Source organism: Zeus faber (genome assembly GCF_960531495.2).
Source record: "Zeus faber genome assembly, chromosome: 1".
NCBI classification, from domain to species: Eukaryota; Metazoa; Chordata; class Actinopteri; order Zeiformes; family Zeidae; genus Zeus; species Zeus faber.
In genome coordinates, this window is record NC_137193.1 from 41,324,537 (window position 1) to 41,350,899 (window position 26,363).

The following is a 26,363-nucleotide window of genomic DNA, read 5'->3' on the forward strand; positions in this document are numbered from 1 at the left end:
TTTTCGTTTTGTTTTTTCCTCCCTGAACGACAGAACGCATGACGACACTTCCCTCTCTGGCAGCGCGACGAGCCGCAATCAGCAACTGTTAAAAAGCTACAAAACTGAACCAGAGGGTGCACAGCATCTGGTAGTGGAGAGAGAGAGAGGGAGTGAGAGAGAGATAGAGAGAGAGAGTGAGCGAGAGGGGGGGGGGGGGCAGGAGCGGGAAAGGGAGGGAGAGAGATAGGGAGGGGCAGAGAGGAAGAGAGCGAGACAGAGAGGGAGAGGGAGAGAGAGGGGGAGATAGAGAAAGAGGGGGAGAGGGAGGGAGGAAGAGGGAGGGGGACAGAGACAGAGGGGGAGATGTGGCAGAGAGAGACAGGGAGGGAGGGAGGAAGAGAGAGACAAGAGGGGGAGGGCAAGAAAGTCAGTAAAAAAGTAAAAGTATTAAAGTATTGGCAAAAAGCAACAAAAGTATTCACCATTTGAATTTAATGACAAAAAGTTATTAATGTCTCTGTGAAAAGATTTCATAACTTCTGGATCCGTCTGTACTGAACACCACTTCCAAACATCATGGATCAAAGAAGGATCGTGTTTACGTGCTGTTGATAATTTAATTCTCTGGATTGATCCCTCAATTTTGGCAAGCGTGGGCACTTCACACACGCATACACACACACACAAACACACACACACACACACACACACACACACACACGTACACAGAAGTTCATGTATAACAATAAGCACCTGCTCTGAGAGTATTGCAAAAATTAAAATGGAAAGAAAGAAAGAAAGAAAGAAAGAAAGAAAGAAAGAAATCAGAATGTATCAATCAATATGATGAAAGATTGGAAAACAACTTTGAAAAGTCAGATCACCCATACTGGCATACTTTCTCTACCTCCTTCTCTCTCTGTCTATCTACCCCCCCCCCCCCCCCAGCCATACCATACCACTCTACCTTTTGATTTTTGTTTTTTTGGGAGCTGATATGGGGGATCCAGATGTTGCGGTGCCTCGGCCAATGGCGAGCAGAGAGGGGCCGGGTCGCCGTTGCCCCCGCTTTTAAAACCCCCGCGCCGCTACAGGTCCAGCTCAACCGCTCTGCTTTGACCGAGCCTCCCCTGCCACAGCAGCAGCAGCAGCAGCATCAGCATCCCAAATTTCCTAAATAAATAAATAAATAAATACAACCGACAAGCTGAAGACTTCTGAAGGTCCGGGGTAAAAGATCAGAGATAAGAGAGGAGGAACCGTCCGGACGTCCAGGCACCATGAGGGACTTTAACCCTGTCGCCCTGCTGCTCTGTCTAACGGCCTCGGTTGGCGTCCAGGGTGAGTGATTACAGCAATATTGCGCTTTTATTTTGAAAATCTACAGAGTGTTAAATTCACAATTAGACTATAATGGCTTTGGAACTTTAACTGCCTACAAACAAAACTTACGAAAGGCTTCTGAAAACAGAGGCTTCTTCAGATACATGATTGACTTTCAACTCGATTGTTTCTTTTCTCGTCTTTCTTTGGAATAAAGAGCTCTGCAGCCCCCGTACTGTGAGCACCTGCACGTGCACATGTGCACAACATAAGTGACATGACTTTACTCAGACTTTTCTGACTTGACGTTTCCCTCCTGGAGGACAAGGTCAAAGTAGTAGGGGAAGGTGCAGAACCTAAACCTTCTGTGTGTGTGTGTGTGTGTGTGTGAGAGTGTGTGTGTGTGTGTGTATTTGTGTCTATAGAGGATGAGGGGGTTACTCTATATACGTGTGTGTGTGTGTGTTTGTGTGTGTGTGTGTGTGTGTGTGTGTGTGTGCGTGTGCGTGTGCGTCTGTGCGTGCATGTGCACGTGATGTCTTGCAGACCACCACAGTGGTTGTTATAATCTGTATAATCTGTGTTGTGGAGCCATCAGCACATTTCAGGTTTGGGCTTAATCGGCAGCACATGGTTTACAGCAGCACTAAGGTTATTGTGTTTACCTGTCTGTCTGTCTCTCTGTCTGTCTGTGTTATTTATTTATTATGTTATTGTTCTATATTTTTCAGGGCTGTTGAGGCCTCTCTGCCTGTGAAGTGTTTTATTAATTACCAGTGATTCACAAGGTGAATTCAACGTTTTGAATGTGACATTGTGCATCCTGCGTAATGGAAAGCGTCACACTTGTATTTTTAAACTCGACTATAAAAGTTCAAGTGTTTGTCGGCAGTAAAGTCGTTCGTTACGTCGTCGGGGGCCACGTTGCCTTTGTCCCTGTTTCACCTTCAAACCCACTGCCGGCAGCCCCATCAAACCCAGCCGCCGAGGAGGAAGAACTGGTGGAAATGAGAAAGCAAGTGACCAAGTTTTTTACCTGGAGGGTGGATGAGAGAAAGAGAGAGGGAGAGAGAGACAGCGAGAGAGAGAGAGAGAAAGTGAGACAGAGAGAGAGAGAGAGAGAGGGAGAGAGAGAGGGAAAGGGAGAGAGAAAGAGAGACAGAGAGAGAGAGAAAGAGAGACAGAGAGAGAGAGGGAGAGAGGGAGAGAGGGAGAGAGAGACAGCGAGAGAGAGAGAGAGACAGAGAGACAGAGAGGGGAGAGAATTGATGAGATCTGTCTTTTCTGATTTTCCCCTTTCTTCTGTCTCTCTCTCTTTCTGCCTCAATCTTCACTTGTTTCTCTGCCCCCTCTCTCCTCTCTCTCTCTGTCTGTCTCTCCTCCATCTCCTCAACTTTTCTCTACTACACCATTATATTACATACATCACTATACATCTCATCTCCACAGACCCCCGTCTTACTCACACTTCATCAATTCTCTTTCCCCTTTCTCCATCTCTCTCTTTCCCTCTCTCTCTCTCTCGCTCGAGCGCTCTCCGTCACTCTCTCCAGCCCCCTCTGAGTTTTCCGATTTACGACATGTTTTCCTGTGTGAAGGAGGCAGCTGTTGCTGAATGAAGCGGAGGTGGAGCAGAGATGATCTGCTGCTTCAGAATCAAACATAAAAAAAGATCAGGTTCTGAACCAAACCAACAGCAGATTCAGAACCAAAGACCAGGTTGAGAACCAAAGACAAGGATCAGAACCAAACACCAAAGTGACCTTCAGTGAAAGACCTTCAGATCCAATGACAATAACCCTGAACCCAACAAAAACCTCAATCTGAATTAGTCTGGTCGTTCCAAAGTGGCTGAATCTATTATATTCTATTATATATATCTATTATATACTCTATTCCATTTTATTGTATTCTGTTCTTTGGTTAAATTGGCGCCATTATCGTCCCTAGGTGTAAATGAGTTAGTGCGCATCTCATCCTAATCTTTTCTCTTCTGTTCTATTTGAGTCTCTTATCCAATTTGTTTTCTCTTACACATTCTATTCTATTCTATTTTGTTCAGTCCAAATTGATTCTATTCTATTCTATTCTATTCGAGTCCTGTTGAGTCTTTGCTTGTCCATCGTATTCAATTCTATTAGACTCTATTCTTGTTGTGTCTATTTGGTTCTATTCTGGTCCGGTGTGCTGTTCCAAGCCCCTCGCTGTGTGCTTGCCAGGCCGTTGGCAGACACTTCGTCTGGGAATTGGTCGGACTGGGAACCAGGGCGGACTGGTTCTCCAGATGCTGACCACCACCTGGTCAGGTCTGGTTGAATCTGGTCCAGTCTGACCACAGTCTGGTCCAGTATCAGAGTGTCTGGACTCTAATGACTGGGACAGGGACGCAGGGAATCAAAGAGCTGGTCCCATAAATCAAAACATCAAAGCAGATCAAGAATCTCTGCTCTCCTTCTGGGTCTCTCTTTCCCCCTCTCCATCTCTCTCGTCATTCTTCTATCGTCCCTCTCTCTCACTGTGTGGGTTAGGGTTAGTGTGTGTGTGTGTGTGTGTGTGTGTGTGTGTGTGTGTGTGTGTGTGTGTGTGTGTGTGTGTGTGTGTGTGTGTGTGTGTGTGTGTGTGTGTGTGTGTGCGTGCGTTCGTGCTTGCGTGCGTGTACACAGGCAGAGTGTGTAAAAGTGTTAATTGTCAGTGTATCGACCGGCTACTCATTCATCAGATCTATTGATCTGAGCCATTTCCATCTCTGGAGCCTTCAAAGTCACTGCAGACTGAATAATCTCAATAGACTGGATACTGAATATAAGAATACGTATATAGACTGAAAAGACTGAATATACCGACTATACTCTCAGCATTAACAACGACACACAGAATTTTATGAACTCTTAACTCCCTATAGAAAACACAAAGCTACTGTGGTTAAAATTACTTCAATACCTTGGTTCAGTTGCACTATTGGCTCATGTTGGGGGCAAAATCTGCAAATTGCGCTTTAGATAATGGCCCACAGCTGCAAGAAAGGAAAAGTGAGGGGGGGGGGGGGGGTTGGAGAGAGGGGGGCAAAGGCACAGAGACAAAGATCAACATCACACCTGAAATAAGCCAATGATTTGAAACAGCTTCCATGTGACTTAATGGCAAAGTCACGCTGGGAAACATGCAAGCACGGAAACACGGACACACAGACACACACGGACATACACGGACACGCCCGGACACACACACGGACACACACACACACACACACACACACACACACACACACACACACACACACACACACACACACACACACACACACACACACACACACACACACACACACACACACACACACACACACGCATCTCCTCTGGTTTACCACAGACCCTTGAATAAATAAAATCCTCTTGATTTAGAACAAATGCCTCCTTCTTCAGCTCGGATTTCGGTGCGGCCAGACTTCAGTGACAGATGTTTTCAGTCACACCAACACTTTACAGTGCACTGCACTCCTTTTATTACACTTAAGACGAGCCGCATTAACAAACGCAGCCTCACTCCCCTGATGAACCCCACTTCATCCAATCTCTTATGTAACCCAGGGGAGAGGGTTTCTTTTTTAACGTTCCCTCCTTCTTGTAATGATCTGAGATATTATAAAGTGGGTCCAGAGCTGCTGCTGCTGCTGGATGACGCCTGTACTTCTGCCAACACACATTTGGCGGAACAAAACCTCTGTAATCTGAGTGAAACTATTCAGAGGGCAACTTCATAAAGTCCCGCTCCCTCCTCCTCCACCTCCCGTGTCCTTTGTAACTTTTTATTAGACTCTGGCGGAGGCAGTTGGGTGCTTACTTGGTGTTGGAAAACTCCAACCCAGATTAGAAAGTAAAAATCAAAAAGAAAAGAGAGGCTGCCCTTTTCAGAGGCCGATTGTGGTTATTAATGGGTGATTTGGCTTTTGTGCAGCCCGGCTGTAGCAAAGGTGCATGAGCTGTGTCACAATCAGCTGTGAGACAAGTCATTAGAATTCAGAGCTACACTATGAATAGACCCTGTCCCAAAATCGTTTTATTTTAATCACAATGAGAAGCTGTGGCAGAGTGGTAGGTTTCTCTCTCTAGTATGACGTTTAGAGAATTTGTGCAATGAACGGTTATAAAAAATGGGAACCAACAATTCAATGAGGCCTGGGTTGAGAAATGGCATTTCTTGCATTAATTAACCGTCTTGTGCAATTACACACAAAATAAATGGTCCTCATACTACTTAACTGTTTGGTTTCCATCATCAAACATCATGAAATGACAATCACTTGGCAACTGGCATGCGGTGGAGGTATTAACGTAGAAATGCACAAAAAGAGAAGAACTGCAGTTTGATTGGGACAAAAATAAAACTAATACATTAAAAAACAAAACTGGAGGCACTTCAGAATATGATTACACAATTAGTGTCAAGAATCATGCAAGACCTACGGTCCAGTCCTATGGGACTGGGAGCCAGTTGGCTTTGTCCGCTAATCAAATCATTCTTAATTACGTTGTACACCAGATTGTTTGTGTGTCATCTCCATATGCATCTCCGTCTTCACCAAACGAATATATTTTCCAATTTCTATTTATTTATTTTTATTCCCTGTAGCGCTCATTGGGAGCCACACACAGAGAAAAACTCAGCTCTGGAAAAAAAACGTCATCATTTGTTTGCCTCACCATCGGCAGCAGGAACAAATCTGTCATGCAGCAACAGAGAAAATCTTTATTTGATTTTCTAATGGACAGGATAAACAAGTGCAAGGACACGAAAGGGACGAGAACACTGCGGTGGGAAGCCTGTTGCTCATAGACCCAATAAGACCCAACATCTGCCCCACAGAGACATTTGTCCCTCTTCATGTGGTTATTCCTTTGCCCCAGTGTGAGAAAGTTGAGGCTAAACCCTCCTGCAGGAACTGGAAGGTGCCGGCGTTTCAGACTTTTCAGAATCCTCAACGATCTAGTCGACTGCTGCCCCGCTGCACATAAACACCTGCCTTTGGTCCATCCTGGAGCTAAAACTAGAACAGCAGCTTTGTGTGGACTCCTCCATTCCACTGCTCTTCCCATCCTGCACTGCTCCCTCTGTCCAAGGAAAAGATTGAAAAGAAATACGCTGACACCACACAAAACGAATAGCAGCGAGTTGGGAGTCTGCCTGGCACCCGCATCCTCACACGGCCCAGTTTGTAGTCGTAAACACAGCCGAGCCTCCGCTAAAGTATAAAGTTTAAAGTATGAAGTGCTCCCACAGACTCCGCACAGGACGTAGACTTTCTATAAGCCTCTTTGTCCGTCACGACCATGACGCCTGTTTTTTTCCCCCCACAGTCCGACTTTACATTCCAAGATAAAATGTCAAGCAAACAGTTGACGTTTTCGTCACTAAAAACACTGAAAGCGGATGGACTAATTCCCCGAAAAGCACGAGAGAAAATATGGCATAAACAGTCAAATAAATCAGATAGTTGGGTGACCAATGTCTAGTTTCCTGGAAATTGTGGTTGTTGCTATTTCATTCTGGCTACAATGCTAAACTTGTGAAAGTGTCCTGCTGTGTCCTGACATGAAGTGCCACATCATACTGGGAGGGGTACAAAGGCTTGTCACACCAGCAGTACCCTGGAGACCACATTTGTACCAAATTGGTATCATTTTTGTACCCGTGCGGTACAAACATGTGACCTGACACAAACAAACTACCCATGCGCACATGGGTACTTTGTAACCACTACCTTACAGTAGTGGTTACCAACGTGGGGTCCAGGGACCCCCAGGGGTCCTTCAAGAGGTTCCAGGGGGTCCCCAGAAAAACAATCAGGTTAAACCACCATTATTTCATTTACTGTACAAGCCACCAGCTACATTAGATAATGTATAATGACTTTTTGATCATAGTTTCACTCTTATCTCTGAGGTATATGCTGGTTTGGACTAAATCATATCTATCAGTAAAAATCTTCTCAGACGAAAGCCCCGCACACAGCCTCACATGCGGCCCCCCGACATGGAGACACGGAGACAGCGTGTCCCGTTCCGCGCAGAGTATTGTGAGTAAATGAGAGGAAGCGGGGCTATGTGGGCACTGCAGTGGTGTGTGTGTGTGTGTGTGACTCGGTGTTGGAGAGAAGAGAGAGCGAGGAAGCGCAGCTGGTACCGGTATATCGATAGTGCAGAAAATGATTATTGAAACCGTTTCGAATATTCTGAATCGATAAGTATAGAAGAATTTATATTAATACTTCCCAACTTTAGATCTGTGAGGGCTCTACAGGTCAGCACGGTAGAGCCAAAATCCATACAGCAGGGCAAATTCATGGCAGTTTGCTTTCAATACCATGCACCCCTGATTGAGGATCCTTGATATGGAAAAGGTTGAAAATAATTTCCTAAGGGGAGACTGGTGTGAAAAGCCATTGTAACCCAAGTACAATGTTGTACTTGATTTGAAAGAGAATGTGTGTGTGTGTGTGTGTGTGTGTGTGTGTGTGTGTGTGTGTGTGTGTGTGTGTGTGTATGTGTGTGTGAGTGTGAGAGAGAGAGAGCGAGAGAGAGAGAGTGTGTATGTGCACTTGTATATGCATGCATGCATATTGTATAGCATGTTAATTACTGTACGGTGCGTGTTGGAGGTTTTGAAGTGAGATGGATGTGTGTGTGTGTGTGTGCATGTTAATTACTGTAAGGTGTGTGTTTCGGAATGAGAAGGAGACAGAGAAGAGAGGAAATTTGTTAAGATGGAAGAGAGGATGCAGAAGTGATGCATGTCTCCATGCATCATGTCTCCATGCATCTCCTGTGTTACGACAGAGTATCTGAAAGAAAGCAGCTCACTGATAGGTGTTTGTGTGTGTGTGTGGGGGGGGGGGGGGGGGTGTATGTGTGTGTCTGTGTCTGAAAGTGTGCGTCTCCCTCTTTACGGGGGGGGGGTAACAGATAACTCTCAATGAGTCTCGGCTGGGTCCTGATAAGTGTCCTCAACACCCATTGCTTTCTGATGGGAAGAGGGAATGGAGGAGGAGAAGGAAACAAAGAAGGGGTGGTGTGATGGAGGATGAATAAAGGACTGAACATAAGCCCAGAGGAAAGGTGATAGACAGGAACACAAGGTGAGGAGAGGAAGGGAGGATAGGAAAGAGCGTAAGAAGGAATGATGGATCAGTGTTTGAATCAAAGGAAATAATACACATGAAGGAATGTAAGAAGAGAAGAAGAATAAGAAGAAGAATGTAATTTGGTTGTTGTGACTGAATGTGTAAAACTTAGTGCGAGTGTATGTCTTCTGTGTTATTACCGTGTCATTACTCTGACTGTCTGTCTGTGTGCAATTTCTTCTCATGTCTGTCTTCTGCTGTATTATCCTGCTAATCTGTCTGTCTGTTTTCCTGGCTGTACATGAGTCTCTGATTCTAGGAGCTGCTTTGCTCCGGATTGAAAGGCCTCTGCCTCCCTCTCTCTCTCTCTCTCTCTCTCTCTCTCTCTCTCTCTCTCTCTCTCTCTCTCTCCAGGTAAAAAAAACATTGTCACTTGCTTTCTCATTTTCACAAGTTTTTCCCTCCACGGCAGCTGGGTCTCTCAAACCAAAAGGTAGTTTCACGGTCTGGGAGGACGACACACCTAAGGATAAAAAGCATCGAAAGGCTGAGAACGAATGAGATTGTTCAAAGAAAAACAGAGATGGAGACACGGCATCTGCAGTCCTTTTGCAATAGAAACAAAAAGCAAAGGGGAGCATTTCACTTCAGGATGAGAAGGCAGAACATGCTCAGACTGCTGTATATATAAGGTGCTGTCAGGTGAACCCAAGTGCAGGACACACGAAGACTCAGGCAGGAATGTTCAAACAAAAAGTGTATTTACAAAGGCACGAACGCAATATACATACAGATACTAAAGAACTCAAAAAACACTGTAGGGCATACAGGAAACACTACTCACAGGGAAACTTCCTAGGCAGGTACAAGTGACACTAACAGGGAATTTATAATGCGACAACAACTGACTGGGTAAGACAAACTAAATACACTGGGGTAATGACTTGACGAGACACAGCAGAGGGAAAAAGACACTTGGATCCATGTGGGGAACACACTGAGGACATCTGCTGGACAAACAAGGGAACACAGGACCTGGAGGGAAACAGAAACGTGACAGAGAGAGACAGAGAGAGAGAGACAAGGAGATGCAGACAAGGCAAGGGACAGCTAGAGAGAGAGACAGAGAGAGAATACAGGACTAAACCATGAAAGTGTATATATGTGTGTGTGTGTGTGTGTGTGTGTGTGTGTGTGTGTGTGTGTGTGTGTGTGTGTGTGTGTGTCACAATGAGAAGCTGCAGCAGACACGCACACACACACACACACACACACACGCACACACACACACACAAACACGATATGTTCGCTGTGAACTAATCTTTCAAATGAGTCTGGAGTCTGGAGTCACGCAAAAGGGTCGTTCGTTAATTTAGTTTGTGACTCAGTAACTGCAGCCAGACACACAGCCTCTAGAAATGCTAAAATCATTACTGAGAATTAAATCAATGTCGAAAAAAGGTCAAGCCTTTTGCTTAATTCATTTTCAATTTGACAAAGAATTTCATTCATTCAACTCACTCACACCTCAGAGACTCTGCTGACCCTCGTTCGTCCATCACTGGTCTTAAAATAGACCCGAACATTTCTCCCAGAAGAGCCTGTCCAAACCCTGGCCCTCACTCTTCGTTGACATTGACGTGTTTTGTCTTTTTCTCATCGTGATGACATACATTCTGTGTTTCAGGCTCAGTGTGGAACAGCAGCAATCTGGAGGCTCAGACCAAGCGGATCAGACAGAAAACAACTCACAACACCGTGAGCGACACACAGACAACAGGTACCGGTGTGTTATGCTGTATCTGGTTTTCCTCACAGTCCCTACCGGAAATTGAGATTTTGCGATTATACACTCCAACTGATACGTACCTAAAAGTGGGTTCTAGATAACTACTATTCAAGCATATTATATTAGCAATATTCAATTGGTTATCATTCCAACAGTAAATTATTTATACTGTGTATCGCAACTGGTCAAACCCAAATGTATGAGTATAAACAAGAGCCTGAGGACTGCAGCCGAAAGGATAAACTGAAATATAATAACCATAGCCATTCTGCAGTCATTCTGCACAGATGATTTGAAAAATGCCTCTCTGTGTGATGCAGTTACATGTTGTATTCATTGAGTGGTAATCTGGAAAGGTTTAATAGGAAATAGAGGGAGCGGCGTGTATTAAATCAACGGATGTCCTGCCACAGAAAAATGGAAACATTCAATTCACCTGCAAGGAAATCAGCCTGACTGACAACTCATCATGTCCCTTCATGCTTAATATCCGAGACAGCGCGCGGCGGGGAAGGAGCCGAGAGCAAAGGGGAAATTTAAATTAAGTGCCGCTGTCATCCGGAGGTTGAAGAGCTTTCGGTAATTTAACAACTTTTTGTTCGACTGCCAGTACAAAGCTTGTACTCAGATTGCCTCTTACGGAACCCTGACAACTTCTACTTAATCCACACACATCCTGTCCACACACGGGACTCTCATCTATTAAAACCAAAAGGAGGAAGATACTTCATCAGTGTGGCACTAATGCATTGCAACATCAAATTTTTTATTTCCCAAAACCGCTGCGAGCCGGGAACATGTGGCAGACTGGGAGTGAGACGGGGCGTGAATCAAGGGTCTGGCCGGGGGGTTCGGAAAGAACCTGGACCTTTGCGAGCGTCCCATGGGTGTATGAACTCCGTCTGAAATGGCAGTAGCAGACCTGCTCTTAAAAATGGTTCTGGCCCTCTTGCTCTCTTCCGTCTGTCTGCCTCTCAGCCCTGACCCATGTCTCCCCTTTAATGTAAAAAAGCTAACTCTGCCCAAACTTTCCCCCCATTCTCTCTTCCGCACTCATTCCTTCCCTCTCTCAATTTACAATTCATTTTCTGGGTCGTGTCTGTCTTTCTTTCTCCCTCAAACCCTCTTTGCCCTCTGCCTCTTTATCTTCAGGCGTAACGGAGTGGACGTCCTGGTTCAACATCGACCACCCGGGGGGCAACGGCGACTACGAGCGCCTGGAGGCGATCCGCTTCTACTACCGCGAGCGCGTGTGTGCGCGGCCCATGGCTATGGAGGCTCGCACCACCGACTGGGTGGCGGCAGCCGACACCGGGGAGGTGGTGCACGGCAGCTTGGAGAAGGGCTTTTGGTGCATCAACAAGGAGCAGCTGTACGGACGCATCTGCTCCAACTACCACGTGCGCTTCCAGTGCCCCCCTGGTACGTTGTCCACAAAATAAAAAATCCCAATAGCAGCAGAGAGAATGGTGAAAAATTCGTGCAAAAGTCAAAGAATTTTCAGTGACATACAAGAGCTGACATTCTGTATTGATCTCTACAGTGAACTCTACTGTATCTGCGATGATGACTTTTTAAGGTGGCAATCTTCAGTGTGAAACTATGATTATTATCATGGTAATTACAGTTAAGTACACAGCTGTATATTGTACAACACCTAGACCTTGGTTTAGTAAAGTGAATGTACACACGCACACACACACACACACACAAATGCATGCTGACCTGTACTGAGGTACATGTAAATGGGGTTGGAATGGCCTGGCTGAGGAGATCAGGCGTCTGAGTTTGTGCCATCTTTTAAATTCCTTAAATTTCCTCCTTTTAGCTGAAAATATACAAATGAGTTGCATTTGATTACATTTGGTCTTACTGTTCTGTCTATTTAATCTATGCTTGGCTTTGCCCTTCTGCATTTACACTTTGATTATTAAGGGGGGGGATCCCCTATTTATATTGTTCCCAGAAAATTCTCAGAATTTTGAAATCTAAAATATTGAAGGTTGAAGTCTTGTTTGAAATGGTATGTCACAAACATCTTGCGGTTGAAATTTTATCCAAATCGATCCCCATATGGAGTAGAATTAAAACCATGACAACCAAACGTGCCGCTCAGCTGCAATCATTGGGTCGACTCGGGGCAGTTGTGCGGCTGTGGGAAAGGAAGTCATGGTGCCGTCTGCAGCCGCAGCTTAACCCCCCTCCTTGTCCACCACAATTATTTATGTACTTTCATACCTGGTAGATGTTAAGGATCTGTTAGATTGATATTTTATCTCTTTGGTTGCCATTACTTTGCCGGAGTAGTCCACAAAAACTTGTGACCCTGTCGAGTCGAATCTACTCAAATGTGCAACTGAATGATGCGTTCAAGGTCCGTCAGAAAAATAGAAGCCATGCAATGGTAATTACTCACAGAAATACCACAATGTTTTTCGTATTTTATGGTAATGTAACTTAGTAAAAATGTAATCCAAGGAAAAGTCACCACTTAGATTACGTACGTGAGTTTGACTACTATCGTAAATACGTAAACCTGCGGAATTACGTCATCAATGCACACGCGACACAATGTCACCTACGGTCACTGAGACTGCATATGTACCTCCACACAACAAGGTCAGTTATAACAATGGCATGGTTTGGTTTAAAGTGAAAAATAAACTGCGTTTTTGTTTAAGAAACATCGTTGTGGTGTGGGGATGGTGTGGTTCTAGCAGCCACACCTGATCTGGATCTAGGTGATTGGGATCAGAGTGGCTGCATACCTGTGGCTCGTTGGTTGGTCTAACGAGTAACAGGTAAATGCCCCATCCCCACACACAATCAGGAGAGGAGCCCTGTCATGACATGTCTATCCGCTCCTGGGCTTAACTAGTCCACTCTCTACAATAAACTGGTGTCTACAACCACCTTGCCGTATCTCTGTGCCGGATGTCCTTGAAAACACCACTTGGATGGCGCGTGGCAGGCAAAACTGCCACAGTCATTTATAAACAGTTTCCTTAAGCTACAGCTAAAAGTATCAAAGGATGTAGCATTTAACAATGAATGAAATAATCCTCTTTCCAAAATTGAAAAAGATCCAAAAACCACAAACAACAATAACGAATCTATGTGCATTGATAATATTGAAAATGCAGATTTAAGTTCAGAAGATGAAAATATTTATGAAACATTAACTGACAAACAACAACAAGGAATGTTTATGGACACATGTTTCCAACCAGTTGATATTGTACAGGAAGTATTAGAGCAGCACTGTGCTTTGTGTGTCTGTCCTTTCTGTTATATTTTTCCTATGATAAATATCTTCAGATCGACTGGATATTACTTAATATTGCTTGGCTGCTTTACTTAATTCATGTATTCATGTATTTGTATATATATTGTCACCCCAGTGCAGGCGTACTGGTCGGACTGGGGCGAATGGGGACCCTGCTCCACCACAGCGTGTGATGACGTGGGGATCCAGCTCCGCCAGAGGAGCTGCATCAACACACAGCCGATTCCCCTGCTGCTGGTGCCCGCCTGCCAGGGCCACCACTCGGAGAGGAGGGAGTGCTCCACACCACAGTGCACAGGTCAGGCACCAAAAGCACTAAAAATTGATGATGGGGCACTTATGCGCATAATATAAGAGATTACTTTTATTACTCATACATTATTGAAGATACATTAACCCACATTAAGATACATTTCTACCATTCTCTCAATTTATTAATTTTGGGCCATCTTTACGCATGACCTGAATTAATAGATTTAAAAAAAATAAATACCAAGTTCACACCCTGCAAACCCCTGTGATGCAAGAATCTGCTCTAGGTGTCTGGAAGGGAACCACTTGATACTGACCCCTCTGTGGAGTGAGAAAGTGAAAGAGAGTTCCCCTGCCGTGATCAATAAAATATCACATTATCTGTTCATTTATTTAAGTATATGATAAGAGAGTAACTAGTGCAGCACCAATGTTTATCCACATTGGTACTTGTATCAATTAATGATTGAATATCATCTTGGTAGAGGATCAAATGCACTGAGGATGGGGATCAGATATCAAACAACCACTCTTCATGGTCATCACCATATCATGACAACCAGAGACAACCATTTTTCTGCTGCCAAATAATCTTCTCACGAACAGCAGGGCTGAATAAATAATTGCGATGTTCAAAAATGCAAAAATCTGTACTCATGAAGCGGTGGAAACAAGCCATTTGCACTTGGCAGGTTTTCCGTTTTGTTTTTTTGATGCAGAACATACTTTGGGTTTTTTTTACTGCAGAGAACATATCTTGTCCCTTCTGACTTACCTCCAAATATCTGTCATTGTCAATCACTTCTGCTCTGGTCTGAGTAAAGTTCAGGCCCCTAATCAGCAGAGGCCGTCACCTCATGATGCTTTTCGACCGGTCTCCACTACCTGCTCCAGCACACACAAAAAAAAACGAATTCCCATTCCTCCTCTTGTAGTGATTAAAAAAAGTGTTTTGCTGACAGCTATATATTTCTTTCAACATAGCAATCAGCATGTCTTTTGGAATAAAGCGTTGTCACAAGTTGCTTTCTCCTTTCCCTGCTTCTTCTTGTGATCAGCCAAATGGAGTCTGTGGGGGAGGTGGGGGACGTGCTCGGTGACCTGCGGGAGGGGTCGCCGGATCCGGAGGAGGACGTGCATGAGGACTTACACCACCGTGCAATGCCTCGGACGACCTGCAGAGGTCCAGAAGTGCGGGAAGAGCCCGTGCCCAGGTAGGGCGGGAGCCGATCATTAATTATAGAAAGTACACAATGCACTTTCAATGTTATGAGTAAATTCTCCCCCTCGTCTCCATCTCTATCACTCAACAGCAAAATGTCCGAATCTGTGCACTGAGGGCCATCCCAGTGAGGACTGCAGCTGGTGTGTGTGTGACGGACACATTCTGCAGGGGGAGGTCTACACCGTGACCGGGGTCCCTGTGGCAGGGGCCAGGGTCGCCCTGGCAACCAGCCCCAAGGTGGTCCGTGCCCAGACGGACACCAACGGCCAGTTCAGGCTACCGGGCGTGTGCTCCTCCAGCCAGACCCTGCTCTCCATCCACAAGGACAAGTTCGCCCCCGTAACCGTCTCCTCATCCAACAATGTGACGGCGCTTTCCTGGGTCAGGGCCATCCTCAAGTCAGCTGGTGAGAAAAAAAATCAGCAAACTATACCTGATATGAAATGCGGATATGATGCAAACTGGGTATTTTATGTTAACTTCTTTGTTCGTTTTTAATTAAACCAGCATGCAACTAACCCATCAGAATGAAATAGTTGAATGAGTTACTGTAGTTGAAGTAAATAACACTTCTCCAAAGCTGATTAAGACAATGGCCAATTTACCCTATACAGTAGCAGTGATAAAGGCACTACTTGGACATGACAGTAATACATTTTTATTATATAATATATGATCCATTTTGCATGGTCTAATTTGCCAGTAGTGTTAATTTCTTTAGTGCAAAAGCAGTGTATGTGTATATCACCTACTACTGTATTTGTTTGTTGTTACCTTCGGACATTGCAGGAAAAATTAACTGGGAATATTTTGGGAATATAGTGTTATTGTTTGTAAGAGAAGCTAGAACATGTGTTTTGTGGATATGTACAGTATGGGAAAGAGGATCTGTGAGGATCCACTCCATGATAGCCTTCATTTAGGGGAAGATATCTCATTATTTTCATTAAGTTATTTTCATTAGTATACTTTTCTGCCCCCGTTGGCCTCTGAAGAGGCAATAAAAGCCACGAACAAATGTGACGTCTCGAGCTTAGGGAGGGCGGCTTGGCATAAGAAGGTTGAATACAGCTGCTCTATAGTCTCAGGAAGTGAGGAACAAAATGAAAAGAGCAAAGAGCAACATAAAAATCTATTGGACATCGTCTGAAGCGGTTTCACACATTCACATAAATGGAAAGTAAATCAGCGCAGAGACGCTGGGCTGTGCTCAATATTTCAGACCAATATTCCCACACCAATAATATTTCACAAGCATGGAGACTAAGGAGAGTTTAATGTGGACTGTAGGGGCCGATGGAGCTTTATGGGCTCTGAAGACCCTACGGTACCATCCACAACTGAGGAGGACTGAGGTCTGAACGGTTCTGCTGCTCCTTCCGTCCACAGAGAAGCCGTACGTCGTCAAACACCCGGAGGACAAAGTGCGCTACGAAGGAGGACGCGTGCTGCTGTGCTGCAAGGCAACAGGCTCGCCCACACCAGATAAATATTACTGGTGAGATAACACACAGCGCTTCAGGCTTTTTTGGGCACGCTGTACCATAGAAACTGTACTGCGACATAGTTGATATATTATAGTTTGACAGTTATTATGAACGTGTCTGTGCATGTGTTTGTTATGATGAGAAGCCCTTTCTCTCTTGCTTTTTTTATCCACTTCTCTCTTTTATTCTCATACTCTCATACACTCTTGGCCTTTTGTTCAACCATCCAGGTACCGCAACGGGACTCTGCTAGACAGGAAAGTCTTTAAGTACGAGGAGGACCTTGTATTGAAAGACCTGAAGCCTGAGCAGTCCGGGCAGTACCACTGTAAAGCCAGCAGCACTGCGGGCAGCATCAAGTCCTCTCCGGCCATCCTCACTGTTATTGGTACGTATGGATTAGTAGATGAGATGAGAAAAGACAAGCTAACATAATAGCAAATAGTGTGAAATTTCTCTTTCACTGCATAAAAGTGTAATTCAAGACGCTTAACATTAAATTTCCTCTTTCCCTCCACTGGTTGAATGAGACAATTGTACATTTCCACATCAGTCTGGTATATAGACCACGTTCCAAATTATTATGCAAATGATATTTTTCTCTCATTTTCCTAAATAGTCGATGCAAATGACAGTCAGTATAATTTTCAAGTCAGTCGGTCGAGGTCATTTTCACATCTTCAGGGACCTACCAGCTCTCTCCCCATGATTCCGGCCCGAAACATGACTCCGCCACCTCCTTGCTGATGTCTCAGCCTTGTTGGGACATGGTGGCCATCCACCAACCATCCACTACTCCATCCATCTGGACCATCCAGGGTTGCACGGCACTCATCAGTAAACAAGACTGTTTGAAAATGAGTCTTCATGTATTTCTGGGCCCACTGCAACCGTTTCTGCTTGAGAGCATTGGTTAGGGGTGGCAGGATAGTAGGTTTATGCACAACTGCAAGCCTCTGGAGGATCCTACACCTTGAGGTTTGTGGGACTCCAGAGGCACCAGCAGCTTCAAATACCTGTTTGCTGCTTTGTAATGGCATTTTAGCAGCTGCTCTCTTAATCCCATGAATTTGTCTGGCAGAAACCTTCCTCATTATGCTTTTATCTGCACAAACCCGTCTGTGCTCTGAATCAGCCACAAATCTCTTCACAGTACGATGATCACGCTTAAGTTTTCGTGAAATATCTAATGTTTTCATACCTTGCCCAAGGCATTGCAGTATTTGATGCTTTTTGGCGGCAGAGATCCTTTTTCTTTCCCATATTGCTTGAAACCTGTGGCTGCTGAATAATGTGGAACGTCCTTCTGAAGTAGTTTTCCTTTAATTGGGCTCACCTGGTAGACTAATTATCACAGGTGTCTGAGATTGATTTCAGTCATCCAAAGAGCCCTGAGACACAATACCATCCATGAGTTTAATTGAAAAACAAAAAATGTAATGTTTATGACACTTAAATCCAATTTGCATAATAATTGGGAACGCGGTGTAGATTCATGTTGTGCATACAAGTGTCTGTGTGGGTGTCTGTTAGAGGAAACCACCCAAGGTTTGTTCAGAAGTGTAAAGTCAAAATAGCTGGTCCTTGGGGTGGGAAAACAACCCTCCTAAACTCCTTGGGGTCCGTGTGGTTCCTTTTCAATGGTACTGTGTGTTGAACACTGTGGCATTCATAAGAGCCGATCCCGTGGGTGCTTCCCGGCTTGAGCACCCATGGAGAAGGTCGAGCATCCACAGAGAGGGAGAGGGGCACAAATTGCGCATTGCGCATGGAGAGGGAGCAATCGTAGCACAATTTCCTTTGCTGTGCATCCCCATGCCCCAGTGCTCCGCTGTGTGTCCGTGCACGCACGCGCACGCACGCACACACACACACACGTCAGCAGCGACACAGCGTCTCCTCTCCTCTGGCGTAGTGCACACATTGGCGGGTCTCATTCTGTTATAGATTTCATCAATGTTTTAATCGGTTAGGGCTAAAATATTTGAAAGCAATACAGACTCCTGAGCCTAACTGCATTATATTCCATTAGAGTTTGAATTGTCACCTGATGTCTGAATTTTGTGTTTTCCTTTACGTAAATAAAGACATTTCCACCATATATTGATGCAGAAAAAGCACAAATTGGAGCATAAAAATTCATCACTCAGTACCTCCAGACCCCCCAGTTAACCCCCCCTCCCCAAATGTTCAAATGAAAGCTATGCCATTGCATGATTGTAATGACATAGTTCCCCCCGGCCAACGGAAACATAAATCTATGCCTATGGTGGCATTTCATTGGATATGTTGTCATAGCTTGTTAATTCTTACTCATTCAACCAGGTGTGAAGCTATGGGTTTCATTTTCAAAGGACATTTACTTTTTCTCTGTAAAAAGTAGTTGCACAGCTATAGTGTAATAGCATTAAAAATCAGACTCAGAAAATCTGAAAAAATATATATTTAGGAGATGGAGAGAATTGGATCCCAAATTGGGCCTCAAGCCTCGTGATAACACGCATCATTTTTCCCAAATGTCTGGATAAACAATAATCCTTTATTTCCATTTCCCATCTGGATGGCTGATAAATCTCAACTTCACATCTAAATACCCATTATGAATGTTTCACAGTCTAGCTTGGCTATTTATGTAGATTTCTCCAGCCATGCAGAAATGTGTGTGTGTGTGTGTGTGTGTGTGTGTGTGTGTGTGTGTGTGTGTGTGTGTGTGTGTGTGTGTGTGTGTGTGTGTGTGTGTGTGTGTGTGTGTGTGTGTGTATTTGCATTAGTACAAAACAATGAACAGAAAATATTGATTGGGAAAAAAAGTAAACAGTGCACAAGATGCTTTTTATTTTGTATGCTTTATATTTCTTCGTGAAATGGATAATTATATACTGACCTGTGATTTAATGTATAGTAAAATCTTCTTGTATAACTTTTACCACAAATACCCATGATAGGACCTCAGTTTTGCAGTTCCATTTATACTTCATAAAACAACTATTGCACAAGCATCAACACAATATGTATTATAAGTAAGTATTGTGCACATTAACATCAACACTAACCATTGATGCATTTTGTATTCCACAGCCAGGGGAAAACCAACATGCAATTCCACCCCAGACAACCACCTAATCAGGCTCCCAACTGACTGCATTCAACCTGGGACTGACTCCCAGTACTACAATGCCGGACGCTGCCTACACAACAAGTGTGCTGGCTCCCTGGACTTTGATATGCGCTGCAGGGATGAAGCTGGGTTCTGCTGTGGGGTCCAAAGCATGGAGAGTCGAACCATTGACTGTGGGAGCTACAGTTTGCCCATCCGGGCAGTGACAGAGTGCAGCTGTCAGAAGTGTGTGGAGCCTACAGTGTTGGTCCGTGGCAGAGTTATCACAGCAGACAATAATGAGCCCCTGCGTTTTGGACACATATACATTGGTAAAGAGAGAGTGGGCACCACAGGGTACCAAGGAGGCTTCACCTTACATGTGAACCGGGATACAGTGAGACTTGTGGTGAACTTTGTTGACCCTAAAGAGAAGTTCATTGACACCCCTAAAGTGTTTGTAATTGACAAGAGGGGCGGATCAATCTACCACGATGTGAAGGTGATGAGAAAACAAGCACCGATTGATATCAACGCAGCGGAGACCAACACTATCGAATTAGGTGACATAAAAGGGGAAGACCCTATCGGCCAAATAGTTATTCCTCCAAATTCTTTTCACAAAGAAAATGGAGAGGTGTACGAGGGGACAGTCAAGGCCAGCGTAACATTCATCGACCCCAGGAACATCACCACGGCTGCTGCAGCCCCTGGCGACCTCAACTTTGTGGATGAAGAAGGTGACATGCTCCCTCTGAGGACCTATGGCATGTTCGCCGTTGATTTCAGAGACGAGTCCAACAAGGTGGCCCTTGGCGCTGGGGCAGTCCAAGTGCTTCTTGACACACAGCATGTCAAAATGCAAGAACACATCCCTAAAATGAAACTGTGGTCCCTAAACCCAGACACAGGAGTATGGGAGGAGGAGAGTGACTTTAGCTACACCCAGAGAACCACTGGTGGCCATGGGAGAAGCAAACGGGAGGAACGCACATTCCTCATTGGTAACATGGAGATCAGAGAGCGCAGGCTGTTCAATCTGGATGTGCCTGAAAACAGACGCTGCTATGTCAAAGTGCGGGCCTACATGAGTGATAAATTCCTTCCTACTGAGCAGCTGGAGGGTGTTGTGATCAGCTTGATAAATCTGGAACCGACACCTGGCTACTCTTCCAACCCCAGAGCATGGGGCCGCTTCGACAGTGTCCTAACTGGACCCAATGGAGCTTGCTTACCAGCTTTCTGTGATGTGCAGAGGCCTGATGCTTATACAGCTTATGTCACAGCTATCATGGGAGGGGAAGAATTAGAGGCTGCACCTTCATCCCCCAAGATGAATCCAAATATCATTGGAGTGTCTCAACCATATCTGGATAAAATAGATTACCAGCGCTCAGACCACAAGGACCCAGCCCTGAAGAAAACGGCTTTCAGAATCAACTTGCCAAAGCCTAACTCAAATAATGTAGATGAAACCAATGGGCCGATATATCCATATAAAAGTTTAATAGCCTGTGAAAATGCCCCAGTTGATGCAAATCATTTCAGATTCTTCAGAGTGGAAAAGGACAAGTATGAATACAACGTTGTTCCCTTTCAGGAGAATGATTTGACAACCTGGACAGGAGACTACCTATCATGGTGGCCTAACCCTCAGGAGTTTAGGGCCTGCTTCATCAAGGTTAAGGTCCATGGGCAGAAGGAAGTGATGGTCAGGTCAAAGAACATGGGCGGAACACACCATGAGACAAAAGGCAAACTTTACGGCATTAGAGACATACGTAGCACCAGAGACCTGAGAGAGGCCAACACCTCGGCAGCCTGTGTGGAGTTTAAATGCAGTGGAATGCTGTTTGACCAAGCTGAGGTGGACAGATCTGTTATATCAATCCTCCCACAGGGAAACTGTCGAAGGGTCAATACCAACAACCTCCTGGATGAATACCTCATCAAACACCCGCCAGTAGCTCAAAACAACGAGTCCCACGCATTCACCATGTTAGCCCCAGTTGATCCCCTTGGACACAACTATGGCATCTACACTGTCACAGACCAGAATCCCCGTGTGGCCAAGGAGATTGCTATTGGACGTTGCTTTGATGGCACCTCTGACGGCTTCTCAAGGGAGATGAAGTCAGACTCTGGAGTGGCCCTCACCTACAGCTGCCCAGAAAGGAAAATTAACAGGGAGAGCCTCTTCCAGCGGCTCCAGACTAACCCCGGGCAGACCTTGTCTCAAATGGCCCGGGACATGAGAGAGTTGGAAGGCCTGCAGGTGCAGAGATCTTCCACTCAGGTGGTGGCCTATCCATCGGAGCAGCAAGGCAGAACCCAAAGTCGCCGAGTCAGCAATGTGAGCAGAAGAAGAGCAGCCATTCGAACACGAGTCCAATAGATCTACTGCGAGGTAGGTTTACATTAAAAATTCTTTGGGTACGTTTGCAAGTCTCTACTGTATGTTATAGCAATAAGAATGATGTAAGCAATACAAAACATAAAAATATTCTCTCTTTTCTTTCTAATTAGTTTATCTATTAATCCTTTTTTTTTATACTATTTTATGCATTTTTAGGTCTTGCAGTTAAAGTGAGAAGGTGCCATCAAGTCCCCACAAGTGAAAGCCATGGTGAAGCATTCGATTAAAGATGGATATAAACTTTCCTAACTATGAAAAACACAAATCTCAGACACACAGCACCTGAAGAACTAGCAAGCTCAATGGAATGGAAGAAATTCATTCGTCTCAGATGTTCTCCAATGGTTTGGCAATAAGTAATATTCTTGCTTTCTCATTTCAAAAGGATGTGGATTAGGCATTAATTCAACAAAGGTTGTTTATATAACCAGCTTTAATGAGCTTTTCTGAATGAAAAGAAAACCTGAATATATTTGAAAAAGCAATGTTTTACACTCCAGATTTGTGGTATCCTCCAGTATGCATGGTAGCCCACCACGTTTATCCTTGACGTAAAACCAAACGTAATGGTAAAAGCCACTGCATGTCCCAAGCACTTCATAATGGGTCATTGCTTTCCATTTAACTCATACTTACTCACTAAGATCACAGGACAGAAATACATGGGTCCTTGTTATGTGTGGCAGACACTGAGCCCTTTTCTCTAGAAACTGGGAAAACTCTCTACCAAGTGGAGACACATGGGTTGCAGTTCTGCCCACGGAACAGAAGACATTTTTTGAGACATGCTCTTGTTCTTTTTTTCTTTTTTTAATTATTTTGCCACATTGCCAAATGTGACTATGCCAAACCTCCTCCCACACCTCCTTAAACCTAAGCCTTCGGCCAAGACCAGTATGCCTAAACAAAACGGATCTATCCAGTAGACAACATTTCCTGTATTCGGCAGCCTAAAAGGCAGAGTATACAGCCTAAGGCAGTAGATTTAAAAAAATGTATGTCACCCATTCCCCTCATCCTCTGCATGTTTTATTATTGCTCTACACCCTGATAAGCCTCAACAGATTGCTTGATTCCCTAAGTCTCTCCAACCAGGAATTATAAGTGAGGCTAATTCAGAGGCTATGATGAGTTTCTTTCTGTTGTTTTGTGTGATGGTGCTAGTATCAGTTTTTGAATACTGAAGTGCAATAACAATTTACCATTTTAACTTGAGACCTTGCAGATCATTGCATGTGACAAGCCAATATACAACAGGGATGGTGCTGCTGATAAATAAGGCAGGCAAATCCTTTAGTGAATATGGCAGGAAGTGTAGTGAAGTAATTTGTAAAGGGATTTGTACAGGATATTTTGTGGCTAATTTTAAGCAAATAATTGTAATGCCATGTAGTCATTTCCTACACTGTCCACCCTTTGTACATGGCCATAACCTATTCATATTTTTGCTGCATGACTTGGTAGATTTTATTGTAAATGCATCAGACCCTCTTTAATCTTTTCAACTTCAGAGAGCAATCTAATTACTCTTCAAATGTCAGTGGAGCCTTTCTTCCTTGGGGCGCAGGCCATTTCACCAATGATCATTTTATACAAGATTAAGGGCTGGGCCTTATCTGAAACTTATTGAGTACTGAAGGGTATTTCTGACTGAGTGAACATATTTAATTTTACATATAGAGTTCTTCTTTTACAGAAAACCAATTAACCAAGAGGTATTTCCCCATTTTGCCTTGGCTAGGACAACATGCTCATCTCCTTGTTACTTGTCAGTTCAGTAGTGAACGGGTGGGATCCATCAACTTTTTCAATTGAAGTTGGAAATAGAAAGCGACTTTTGCATTCGATAATAGCTTCAAACATGTTTATCTCTAAAAATGATCACTTGTGGCTCTCATTGACTCCATGAGGAAACTCCTGGAGCTTAACTAATCCAATCCCACATTAGGGAGCCTGTGGCCCATGGAGGAAACATGCAGGATTGCCAAGTAAATACCAGGCTGTTTTAATTAGAAAATTAATGACATATGCTCTTGAAAACAATTAAAACAGTTTGGCCCTGACTTTGACAAACAACCAAACATGCTTATTTTCAGGATTGACAGGATAAATTAAGCATTACAATTTGGTCTGGTCCAAGATAACTGTGGTCAAGCATCTTTACGGTCAAGATGTTCCAGCCTCCTCCCACTGTAAAGCTACTTAATTTTTAAGGTGTTTTCAATCCAGTCCAGACGGCAAAGACTTTGTGGCTTTCTGTAAATGGGAACCACATACTATAACTTTAAACTTGGCATTTTCTATTATGTACAATATGTATGACGCATGCCACTCACCCGTGCTACCCCCCGCTATTATCCCTGACCCCTTAAATCAACAGGCTGCTGGACACGTTGGAGTGAAGGGTTCAGGCGTGCACGTAAAAAAAAAAAAAACACCTTCCTGTACCATCCATGCTGTGTAGAAGACAAAAATAATTGTATCCAGGTGGAAGGGTAAGAAATAAATCCTATTAAGGTGCAATGCTGCGTGAGGTCATTGTGGGAAGGCCGACAGCTGTCGAGCAACTGGAGGAAATGTTGAGACCAAAGACAGCCAGAGAAAAGACGAACAAGATTATCTCGAGACAGATTCTGATAATGCAGGCTGGAAAAGGAAAGGAAAACGTTTGTGGTCTTTGGCCTCACAGTCCATCACTTACAGAATCTCAGACTTTGAAAGTGGTTACACATGTAGAGATAGAGCTTTAGGGAAGAAAATGATTTGACAGTGAGACTTCCCTTCTTCGGGAAGAGAAGCTGCACGTAAAAGTCTGTGGGACGAGGTGACACTAATAGCCGGTGTGTTAGGCATTACGGAAAGCCCTGCATGCGCACGTTACTCCGCTGTCTGAACTGCTCCTTTTCCTGCAGAGAGCTTCAAAGGAGATGGAGGAAAGTTCAACGAGGTCTGGATGATTCTGGAAATTCCCAGCAGCCCTCCACTACCCATATAATAAGATATTAAAGAAGAGAATTCAGTAAAGAAAATAGTAGTAGTACCAGTTCACATGACAAATAAATACAATAACATCTTCAACAATAAAAGAAAACCGAGCAAAATAACTCCTGATATTATACCTATTTTCACCAAATGGTGCAGATGCACATTTTTCTCTTAGAAAAACAGAGTTTTATCTGCCTTTGCCTACACATTTAACACCACGCTGAAGTAGCCAGACTTCCATCAGAGGAAGTGTGTGTGTAAGCTATCCGGCTTAAAAGAATGGAAAGAAAAGGATAAATTCCTTTGTAATATGATTTGGATCTGACCACGACCATTCTCATCACCTTAGCGTTAATAGTTTTCAGGTTTAAATTATTTTTTTCTCCCAACGTCACATTACCAGTTGTCATAATGAATCTCTGCAGACCCTTCTTTACTTTATTTATAAAATGTCACATTATAATACATACACATAAATGTGAATTAACCAGCACAGTGATGGATGGTTGGGTGTGTGTGTGAACAGATGCGGCAGCAGTAACTTACGGAGGAGGCTACTCGACCTGAACAGAACCGCCTGGGAAATAAAAAGCCGGTTGTATACTAGCCTCCATGTATTAGAGGAAGCCAGCCAAGAACCTTAAAAATGGGTCATAAAAATTGATTCCTAACAAAAAATATTGAATGAAATAAAATGAACAAAACAAAATAAAATAAACTTTTAGCTCACACAGCTCTCCTATAACAATAACTATTTTATTGCATTTATCGCTTTGTTTAGTTTTCTCTTAATTAAGTTTCAATGTGTAAATTGTGTACTATTTGAAATGTACTATTATGGTGTGCAAAATAAAGTGTAAATACATGTTTTTTTGTAAACTTTTGGGTGATTTTATGTCCAACTTTGATTTTGTATTAAAGTAAATATTAAAGGAGACTGAAAATCCAAGATGTGTCATGATTTCAGCATTAATACAGAAAAAAAAAATAGTTTTGCTGATTATTTACCCAGTGTCTTTTTAATTAGTACTTTTTAATTTTGTTTTAATTCATTTTGCATAATCTTTAGCAAATAACAATAAACACAACTTACAGCAATAAACATAACAACCTATAAGAAAACAAAAATAAATGTGCATGTACTGAAATAAATTATGATAAAAACAACCACAAATGAAAATACAGTAGGTCACAATAAAACTTCGGCAAAATATTATGCACTGCTTAGTCGTTTTCATTAGCATATGAAACATACTTCATGTGAAGGGAGGGGCTGACAGGAATCATCCTCTGTGAGGAGCAGAGTTTCATGAAATGTCCAGAGCTCCAAGTTGTGAAAAGCGGGGTTGTCGTGCACCGCGAGCACAACCTGAATTTTGTGCCTGTGGAACTATCAGTGTAATA

At 43.7% G+C, this 26,363-nt stretch overlaps 1 protein-coding gene across 1 annotated transcript; it reads left to right on the plus strand.

Annotated features, from left to right (window-relative positions):
- The first annotated feature begins 1,101 nt into the window (after positions 1-1,101).
- On the plus strand, positions 1,102-25,908 carry cilp2 (cartilage intermediate layer protein 2). Its single transcript, XM_080012143.1, has 10 exons — positions 1,102-1,323; positions 10,110-10,202; positions 11,364-11,633; positions 13,613-13,795; positions 14,808-14,963; positions 15,063-15,380; positions 16,364-16,472; positions 16,692-16,849; positions 19,540-21,965; positions 22,131-25,908. Exons 1-9 carry the CDS (start codon positions 1,263-1,265, stop codon positions 21,951-21,953), a joined length of 3,762 nt encoding a protein of 1,253 aa, XP_079868269.1. The 5' UTR covers positions 1,102-1,262; the 3' UTR covers positions 21,954-21,965; positions 22,131-25,908.
- Positions 25,909-26,363: the final 455 nt, after the last annotated feature.

Excerpts from the sequence above, each read along its gene's own strand:
- cilp2 (XM_080012143.1), top strand. The coding sequence starts at position 1,263 with ATGAGGGACTTTAACCCTGTCGCCCTGCTGCTCTGTCTAACGGCCTCG. Across the intron at positions 1,324-10,109 it reads GGCCTCGGTTGGCGTCCAGG|GCTCAGTGTGGAACAGCAGC; the intron begins GTGAGTGATTAC and ends TCTGTGTTTCAG. Across the intron at positions 13,796-14,807 it reads CTCCACACCACAGTGCACAG|CCAAATGGAGTCTGTGGGGG; the intron begins GTCAGGCACCAA and ends TCTTGTGATCAG.